The sequence below is a fragment of the Oncorhynchus kisutch genome, linkage group LG20 (assembly GCF_002021735.2).
Source record: "Oncorhynchus kisutch isolate 150728-3 linkage group LG20, Okis_V2, whole genome shotgun sequence".
Taxonomy (NCBI): Eukaryota; Metazoa; Chordata; class Actinopteri; order Salmoniformes; family Salmonidae; genus Oncorhynchus; species Oncorhynchus kisutch.
The window spans coordinates 8041735-8051966 of record NC_034193.2 but is presented as its reverse complement, the minus strand read 5'-3'; the positions used below and the strand labels follow the sequence as shown (position 1 = coordinate 8051966).

At 41.5% G+C, this 10232-nt stretch overlaps 1 protein-coding gene across 1 annotated transcript; it reads left to right on the top strand.

Moving 5' to 3' along the window:
- Positions 1-3209: 3209 nt before the first annotated feature.
- On the top strand, positions 3210-9938 carry LOC109882731 (leucine-rich repeat, immunoglobulin-like domain and transmembrane domain-containing protein 1). The gene is made up of 4 exons (XM_020474822.2): positions 3210-5560; positions 6167-6630; positions 7287-7592; positions 8059-9938. The coding sequence occupies exons 1-4, from the start codon at positions 5436-5438 to the stop codon at positions 9141-9143; spliced, it is 1980 nt and encodes a 659-aa protein (XP_020330411.1). The 5' UTR covers positions 3210-5435; the 3' UTR covers positions 9144-9938.
- The last annotated feature ends 294 nt before the right edge of the window (positions 9939-10232 follow it).

Here is a 10232-nt window from a genome sequence, read left to right as displayed (position 1 = left end):
TAGGCCTACAGATGTAGGATCTTAGTTGAGCCAGTTTGCTATGGCAGGAAAATGATCCAGCACCAACAGAAAACGTGAATTATTATGTGGATTATAATTAATGGATATTTTTGATTCATTTTTTCGATAGGGCTAATCAAGTCTGACATTTTAAACTATAAATTACAAACTTTAGAAGCCTTTTTAAACCTTGAATTCACTACAAGTTAGAATTTCCTCTATGCAGGAAAATGCTCAGCAACAAAAGAGTGATCAAATTAAGATCCTACATCTTTACCTGCTGCCTTCACCATCCATGACATCATAAACATAGACCTACAGTAACTTTAAGTGCTAGCTGGAAGCTTACAAAGCATATTGAGTTATACATTCAATTTCAATATGTATATATATATATATATATATATATATATATATGGGTCAAAGCATTAGATGGCATTATGACTAGGCTCTATGAGTTGGTATGTGATACATTAGCTCAGTTTCATCCATCATCCGTAGATCCCAAAGCCTTGGATAGCCTAGAAATGGCCCCAGGGTCATACTTCATCCGTAGATCCCAAAGCCGTGGATAGCCTAGAAATGGCCCCAGGGTCATACTTCATCCGTAGATCCCAAAGCCGTGGATAGCATAGAAATGGCCCCAGGGTCATACTTCATCCGTAGAGCCCAAAGCCTTGGATAGCCTCGAGATGGTCCCAGGTTCATACTTCATCAGTAGAGCCCAAAGCCTTGGATAGCCTAGAGATGGTCCCAGGTTCATACTTCATCAGTAGAGCCCAAACCCTTGGATAGCCTAGAGATGGTCCCAGGTTCATACTTCATCAGTAGAGCCCAAAGCCTTGGATAGCCTAGAGATGGTCCTAATGTACTGTAACAACAGTAAAGACTTAAACAATAGAGCTTGCTGGCGTCCCAAATGGCACCCTATTCCCTATTTACTGCACTACTCTTGACCAGAGACCAGGACCAGTAGTTCACTACTCTTGACCAGAGACCAGGACCAGTAGTTCACTACTCTTGACCAGCGACCAGGACCAGTAGTTCACTACTCTTGACCAGCGACCAGGACCAGTAGTTCACTACTCTTGACCAGCGACCAGGACCAGTAGTTCACTACTCTTGACCAGAGACCAGGATCAGTAGTTCACTACTCTTGACCAGCGACCAGGACCGGTAGTTCACTAATCTTGACCAGAGACCAGGACCGGTAGTTCACTACTCTTGACCAGCGACCAGGACCAGTAGTTCACTACTCTTGACCAGAGACCAGGACCAGTAGTTCACTACTCTTGACCAGCGACCAGGACCAGTAGTTCACTACTCTTGACCAGCGACCAGGACCAGTAGTTCACTACTCTTGACCAGAGACCAGGAGCAGTAGTTCACTACTCTTGACCAGCGACCAGGACCAGTAGTTCACTACTCTTGACCAGAGACCAGGACCAGTAGTTCACTACTCTTGACCAGAGACCAGGACCAGTAGTTCACTACTCTTGACCAGAGACCAGGACCAGTAGTTCACTACATAGGGAATAGGGTAGAATTTGAATCCCACTTAAACTGGATGAATAATATTAAATTGTAATCAAAGACCTCACCTTTTTTTTATGGCACGAGAAACAACACCCACAGATTCCATGTGTTGCCTATTGGGACATAGTTCATTTCACCTACCGTTATAATCTGTTGATGTAGCAATAAAACAAAGATTGCACTGTTGATGTAAGTCCAGCTGCCTTAGTTTGGACTTTAGACATTGAATAACACACAATTGTTTAACATTTCAAAACTCAACTTAAAAAAACTCAGCTCAACTTAACTCAACTCAACTTACTAAAGCAGAAGGCAGCCCTCTTTATAAATACTCATTCACATTACTTAGGACACACACACACACACACACACACACACACACACACACACACACACACACACACAACCTAGAGCCCAGATAATACATGCAAGTGGAGGAGTTTTTTTTTCAAGTGCTAGAAAACCCCTCCAGAATGAAAGTGGGTTTAAGATGTATTAATAAGGGCCATAGATAGATAACTGGATTAAAGACACATAGTTGTTTGGAGGCTGGGATTTGCCTCCTGGTCGCAAATTCGCTTGAAATCTTTAAAGCTTTTGTCTGCACCTGGCTGTTTATGGCCCGGTCCCAAACCGCACCCTATTCCCTATATAGTGCATTACTACCCTATGGGCCCTGGTCAAAAGTAGTGCACTATATAGGGGATAGGGTGCCATTTCAGGGTGCATTTTACATCAGTGTCTGAATAGAGACCGGGGACAGACTGTGTACTCACACTAAGCCACTCTCACAGATGGAAAGTGTGTCATGAGGAGGGATCAGTAGTTTTGCAGACTAATAGATGTCCAGACCTACAGGAACAATGGGCTATAAACATTAAGTGGATGAAGAAGCATAGTCATAGAATGTTGAAGTCATCAGAATCCCTTGTGTAGAATGCTTACTCTGACTCTAGAACCCTGACTCTGACTCTAGAACCCTGACGTTGACTCTAGAACTCTTACTCTGACTCTAGAACCCTGACTTTGACTAGAACTCTGACTCTAGAATACTGACTTTGACTCTAGAACTCTTACTCTGACTCTAGAACCATGACCCTGACTCGCCAAAATATACAGGTCATGAAAGTTTACAAATCAAATGGATGGATTGTTTTCTATCACTCTTAGCTGCCATCTAGTGGTGCGTTCCATGTCATGTAGGGTCTCACTGGGGTCTAGAACACTGTACCCCACAGTGCATTGGGGGAAGGGAGGCTGCTACTGGTATGGGTTTTGATAATACTGGTGGATATCTTTCATCGGTGTGACTTTGTTAATAGATATTTAGCCTGAAAATACTGCACAAAGTTTAAAAAATGGAAGAAATAATGAGTTCTATGTCAAAATCATGGTATGCAACCTTTTAATGACAGACTATGGTAATAGTTATGTTTGAAAAAATAATAGCTTCCTTTTGCACTTACCTTATATTGTCACATTCAAGAAAATGCATACAGTGCTTCTATAAAAGTAAATTAACCACCAAAACTAATGGTCCACTCCCATCTCTATAATAAACCCCAACTATAGAGAAGTGTTTTTACTCTGCATTTAGACTGATGGTTCCCTCCCATCTCTATAATAAACCCCAACTATAGAGAAGTGTTTTTACTCTGCATTTAGACTAATGGTTCCCTCCCATCTCTATAATAAACCCCAACTATAGAGAAGTGTTTTTACTCTGCATTTAGACTAATGGTTCCCTCCCATCTCTATAATAAACCCCAACTATAGAGAAGTGTTTTTACTCTGCATTTAGACTAATGGTTCCCTCCCATCTCTATAATAAACCCCAACTATAGAGAAGTGTTTTTACTCTGCATTTAGACTAATGGTTCCCTCCCATCTCTATAATAAACCCCAACTATAGAGAAGTGTTTTTACTCTGCATTTAGACTAATGGTTCCCTCCCATCTCTATAATAAACCCCAACTATAGAGAAGTGTTTTTACTCTGCATTTAGACTAATGGTTCCCTCCCATCTCTATAATAAACCCCAACTATAGAGAAGTGTTTTTACTCTGCATTTAGACTAATGGTTCCCTCCCATCTCTATAATAAACCCCAACTATAGAGAAGTGTTTTTACTCTGCATTTAGACTAATGGTTCCCTCCCATCTCTATAATAAACCCCAACTATAGAGAAGTGTTTTTACTCTGCATTTAGACTAATGGTTCCCTCCCATCTCTATAATAAACCCCAACTATAGAGAAGTGTTTTTACTCTGCATTTAGACTAATGGTTCCCTCCCATCTCTATAATAAACCCCAACTATAGAGAAGTGTTTTTACTCTGCATTTAGACTAATGGTTCCCTCCCATCTCTATAATAAACCCCAACTATAGAGAAGTGTTTTTACTCTGCATTTAGACTAATGGTTCCCTCCCATCTCTATAATAAACCCCAACTATAGAGAAGTGTTTTTACTCTGCATTTAGACTAATGGTTCCCTCCCATCTCTATAATAAACCCCAACTATAGAGAAGTGTTTTTACTCTGCATTTAGACTAATGGTTCCCTCCCATCTCTATAATAAACCCCAACTATAGAGAAGTGTTTTTACTCTGCATTTAGACTAATGGTTCCCTCCCATCTCTATAATAAACCCCAACTATAGAGAAGTGTTTTTACTCTGCATTTAGACTAATGGTTCCCTCCCATCTCTATAATAAACCCCAACTATAGAGAAGTGTTTTTACTCTGCATTTAGACTAATGGTTCCCTCCCATCTCTATAATAAACCCCAACTATAGAGAAGTGTTTTTACTCTGCATTTAGACTAATGGTTCCCTCCCATCTCTATAATAAACCCCAACTATAGAGAAGTGTTTTTACTCTGCATTTAGACTAATGGTTCCCTCCCATCTCTATAATAAACCCCAACTATAGAGAAGTGTTTTTACTCTGCATTTAGACTAATGGTTCCCTCCCATCTCTATAATAAACCCCAACTATAGAGAAGTGTTTTTACTCTGCATTTAGACTAATGGTTCCCTCCCATCTCTATAATAAACCCCAACTATAGAGAAGTGTTTTTACTCTGCATTTAGACTAATGGTTCCCTCCCATCTCTATAATAAACCCCAACTATAGAGAAGTGTTTTTACTCTGCATTTAGACTAATGGTTCCCTCCCATCTCTATAATAAACCCCAACTATAGAGAAGTGTTTTTACTCTGCATTTAGACTAATGGTTCCCTCCCATCTCTATAATAAACCCCAACTATAGAGAAGTGTTTTTACTCTGCATTTAGACTAATGGTTCCCTCCCATCTCTATAATAAACCCCAACTATAGAGAAGTGTTTTTACTCTGCATTTAGACTAATGGTTCCCTCCCATCTCTATAATAAACCCCAACTATAGAGAAGTGTTTTTACTCTGCATTTAGACTAATGGTTCCCTCCCATCTCTATAATAAACCCCAACTATAGAGAAGTGTTTTTACTCTGCATTTAGACTAATGGTTCCCTCCCATCTCTATAATAAACCCCAACTATAGAGAAGTGTTTTTACTCTGCATTTAGACTAATGGTTCCCTCCCATCTCTATAATAAACCCCAACTATAGAGAAGTGTTTTTACTCTGCATATAAAAATAAGCAAACCTACACAGCTCGTTAATCAACTGCCAGGAGGCAATACTCGCGTAAATGAAAATAACCCAATTCCTTTCCACTAATCCCTCCGTTCTTTTTTATCTCAGGCTTCGGGAACGACGTTCAGACCAATATGGGATACTGAGATAGCAGGACACACACATGATGCATCGCAGGTTCGGGAAGAACAAAATAAACAGTACTTAAAAAAAAAAATCTAACTATCTTCTATATTTGATAGTGAAGTTTCGGAGAGAAAATGGTTCAAGGTTTTAGTCTGTGTTTCTGCTTGGCGTTACTTTGCCTCGGACGGTGTGTATGCAGCACGTGTCCGTTTCAGTGTAGCTGTTTCTTTCACAAACTATCTGACGGAACCAAAGCAAGGTAAGACCAATGCAATTATTACAACTAATTAAAATCTTAATGTCAACAACTTCTATATGTTTTTTTTCTGTTGTGTGCTACTGGGTCGGAATATGCAGGTAAAATCAGCTCTTTTTTTGTTTATATAGGTCTGAGGATTAATTTGCGCTGCTCTAATCCCCTTTCATTTTAACTAGGCAAATCAGTTAAGAACAAATTCTTATTTACAATGACAGTGGGATAACTGCCTTGTTCTGGGACAGAATGACATATTTTTAACCTTGGGATTCGAAGGGATTCGATCCAGCAACCTTTTGGTTACTGGCCCAACACACTCGGCTATCTACCGCTCTTCATTGATCCTGGTGTATTCATCACGTTTAGACCCAGAGGAATAAAATAAGCGAAAAAACGAACGATTAAGAACAGAGCAAATAAAATATTTAGTGTGATTTTTTGTTGTTGTATGCATTAATTGTCAAGCTATCCTATTTCATGAACACATACAAGGCCATGGTTAATTGAGTCAACCTTGTAATACAGTTGAATTATCTAGATACACCTGTTATAATAGGTTATACGGTGACATTCACTAACCTGTGTTTACCTTTCTTTCCATCTATCTAGGAGTGTCCTTTGCAATGACCCAGAGATCACTCTGATCCCACCCAACTTTCCTACAGACACCTTGAAACTGCGGATCGAGAAGACTGCCATCACAAGGATCTCCAGCGAAACCTTTCACTACCTCAACAGTTTGGAATTGCTCTGCATTTCTTTCAACTCTCTGAACTCTTTGAATGTAGACAGCTTCCGTGGCCTGAGAAGTCTGGATGAGCTGAGACTGGAAGGGAACGCTCTCACCTCTTTTCCCTGGGAATCTCTGACTGATATGCCCGACCTGAGGCTACTGGACTTGCATAATAATAAGATATCGTCGATCCCGGCCGAGGCGGCCATCTATATCAAGAACCTGACCTACCTGGACTTATCTAGCAACAGCCTAGTCACGGTTCCTCCTGAGGTTCTCTTTACGTGGTTATCTGTGAAACCATCTCAAGGAGATGGGGAAAGTTCCAAATATATTCTAGGTAAGGATCTAAACAACCAATTAAGCAATTAATTAATCAATCAATTCCAATTAAAGCTATCTTTATTTACCTAGAGGGAATCCCATTTGGTTTGCAAGCCGTAAATGACATGAAATTGATACACAGGTAAAGGTTGTTTAAAAAAAAATGCTATCTACAACATTGCTTGTCAAGGTGGTTTTATCCCAACGTGCATTTCATGAGTACCTTTGGTGTGTTACATAGCATTACATGGACAGTTGGAGGAGACAGCATCAGCATTTGGGTAGTAGTGTAAGGATTACCCTAATTATAGTAAAGGTAGCCATACTGTAGTGTTAATTGTGACTACATTCACTAGTCTCACTTCAAACTAGCATGATTACTTCTACTTTCAATTACTTTTTTTTGTTGCTAAACTGCCATTGTAAACACATAATACATGGTCATAGTTCAGACAGAGCAAAAACGTTAAGACCAAAAAGCATATCTATCTTATCTATTGCCATGCTAAAAATGATGTTGTTTTATTTTACCTTTGTTTAGCTACCATTGTTGTTATCTTACCTACTTTAGTTGAATGTACCTACTCTTAAGTCGCTCTGGATAAGAGCGTCTAATAAACAAAAACAAAAATGTATATCCTGGTGAAATGTTTATTTTCTTAATTGATGTAGGTCTCCATGACAACCCGTGGCTGTGCGACTGCCGGCTCTATGACGTGGTCCAGTTCCAGAAGTCTCCATCCACATCCGTGACTCTGATCGACACCAGGCTGCACTGCGCGGACCCAGAGAGCCTGTCGGGGGTGTCGTTCAGCGAGACGGAGCTCCGGAAGTGCCAGGAGCCCCGTGTCCACACGGCTGTGGCCCGGGTCAGGAGCTCCCTGGGGAACAACGTCCTCCTGCGCTGTGGGACAATCGGAGTCCCAGTACCAGAGCTGTCCTGGACCCGGGCAGACGGTAAACAGATGAACGGCACTGGTGAGTTCCATTGATCTATTGATTGAATGTATTTAATGTGTAACAAATAGATATACAGCCAAGAAGCAGTAGCTACAGTACATACGTAAAAAAAAATGGATAAAGGGTAACACAAAACAGTTAGTTTGGCTAAACCTGCTCCAGTCATGGCAGGTTGTAGCCTAGTCCCAGATCTGTGTGTGCTGTCTTGGAAACTCTTATGGTCATGTTTGGCGTAGTTGGCACGACAGCACAAGCAGATCTGGGACCAGGGAATACATGTCTGCCTGTTGCCTAAAATAAGTACGTACTTAGGAAATCTATTTTTGGCACTGTACAGTCAGAAGCTGAAATAGATTGGATTACAAATGGATGGATTTATTTCCTAGATTACAGATGGATGGATTTATTTCCTAGATTACAGATGGGTGGCCTGATTTCTTTTCACTAATTGATCCAACCACTTTCTTTCGTATTTCTTTGATAGTTCAGGAAGAAGTTTCAAAGGAGGGAATCATTTGGTCCATCCTGAGTGTTCGTGCTGTCTCTTACAGGGACTCTGGGAAATACATCTGCAAAGCGACCAACTTCCTGGGGACTGCAGATGCCATCATCTCCCTAGTTATCACAGACTCCTTAAAAAATGAGGAACAAGGTGGCAGCTCCAAGACTAGAAACCAAAGGGGACGGAAAACTGGTGGGTTTGGGAAAGCTGCCTACCAGGATAAACTTGTTGCAAAATACATACCTCCACCAACCACCACGGCAGCCACGCCTATCATCGAACCACTAGGACCGGGCGGTTTTACAGGACAGTATGATATCGAGAGCTACGATATCTCCAACAGCGTGGTTGACGGACAGACGCCCGGTCCTCCCATCACGGAGACGGCGATGCAGGAAGTGGAGAAGGAGGTCCTTAGCAACCTAGCAGCCAACGCCTCTTCTTTACAGGCGCCGGCACCACCGGAGAAACGGGTGGTGCGTTCGGTAAAGATAATCGGGGACACCGACCACACCGTCTCCCTGAACTGGCGGGCCCCGGCGGCCAAGAACACCACCGAGTTCAGCGTCCTGTACGCCGTGTTCGGCGAGAGGGACATGCGGAGGATCAACGTCGCTGCGGGAAAGAACCGGATCATTATTGAGGGCCTTGTGCCAAGGACAAAGTACATCGCCTGCGTCTGCGTCAAAGGCCTGATCCCTAAAAAGGAGCAGTGTGTAATCTTCTCAACGGACGAGGCGGCCAGCGCAAGCGGCACCCAGAAGCTCATTAACGTGGTGGTGATCACCGTGGCCTGCGTGATCGCTGTCCCCCTGACACTGATCGTCTGCTGCGGGGCGCTCAAGAAGCGCTGCAAAAAGCTACTGGGGAGAAAATCCAAAGATATCCAAGAATCATATGTGACATTCGAGACCCTATCCCCGGGACAGAACCCTAAGGGGATGGAGGGGGAGTACCTTGCCAGGCAACAGCCAGACGAGTCCAACAGACTGCTCTCTGCTAGGTGCAGTGTGGACTCCGAGGCCATTTGTAGGACTGAGGGACCGCCTAACGAGTACTTTTGTTGATACCAACTGATGGCCTCAAGCCTTTAGAGGGCAGAGATAGTCTGTCCTTTCCAAGCAGAACTTAAATATTTGTTACTAAGGTTTTGTATGATTTCAGCCAGTAGTTGACAGTAGCATGAGTGAAACTGCTCAGAGACTGGACAGAAACAAAAGGCTAGTTGCATTGACACTCTTTCCTTTGGAAAAAAAACGTGTGGTGAATATGTGAGTTAGATAAATAAATGTCGACATAAGTGTGATTATGGGAATACAGGCAACCCTTGACCTGGTGAACTGTAATAAAAAACATTTTTATATATTTTATATATATTATATATTTTTTTTCATAAATGATTTCTGATCTGCAAAGAAACATTTTGTATTTGTCATGCACTTTTAAGGGCAGTATTTAACTTTTCCAAAATTCCCAGGTTTTACAGAAATTCTGTGTGGAAGATTCCCAGATTCAGAATGGAATAAGGAACTCTAAATGGCCCATTCTACTAGAATACATTAAGCCCATCTTCTTAATGACGTTTTGCAATGAGATAGAGGAATGACAGAGTTATTCTGGAATTCATCTGACCTCAGAATTCTGGCACAGTTGTTATTTGACAAAATAAAGTATTTGTAAAGTATTGTTGAAGCAGAACTCATCTCTAGTGATATTTTATACTTTTTTGTATTTAACATGTATGTTAATGTGCCAGCTTTACTATCCAATCAAAGCTAACATACTATACATTTTGTAATATGTATCTATGATCTGATGTGTATGTATAAATGTATGACAAATAAAAACTTTTTTTAAATAAATGTTTGTGTCCTCTTAAATCCTTACCTGCTCTGTAAAAGCATTTTCCTCCCAAGATACATTTTTTCTCTTTAGGCATTTCAAATATTTATCAAACTCCCTGACAGTAGCTAAAGCAAGGGGCATAGCAGCACACAAGTAGACTACAAATGCAGGCTGGTCCGGGCATACTGTGAGCGCTCCTGGTGCGCTACTGGAGCGAAATTGGAGCGGGCGAGAAGGCCGGCGCTCCAGCCTTTGGGAAACTCGCTCCACGCTCCAGTCAAATTGAGCACGCTCCACTCCTCGCTCCATTC

Bases quoted from the DNA above. Each gene is read 5' to 3' on its own strand.
- LOC109882731 (XM_020474822.2), top strand. From the start codon at position 5,436: ATGGTTCAAGGTTTTAGTCTGTGTTTCTGCTTGGCGTTACTTTGCCTC. The intron at 6,631-7,286 runs GTAAGGATCTAA...TAATTGATGTAG, and splicing joins AAGTTCCAAATATATTCTAG to GTCTCCATGACAACCCGTGG. The intron at 7,593-8,058 runs GTGAGTTCCATT...TTTCTTTGATAG, and splicing joins TAAACAGATGAACGGCACTG to TTCAGGAAGAAGTTTCAAAG.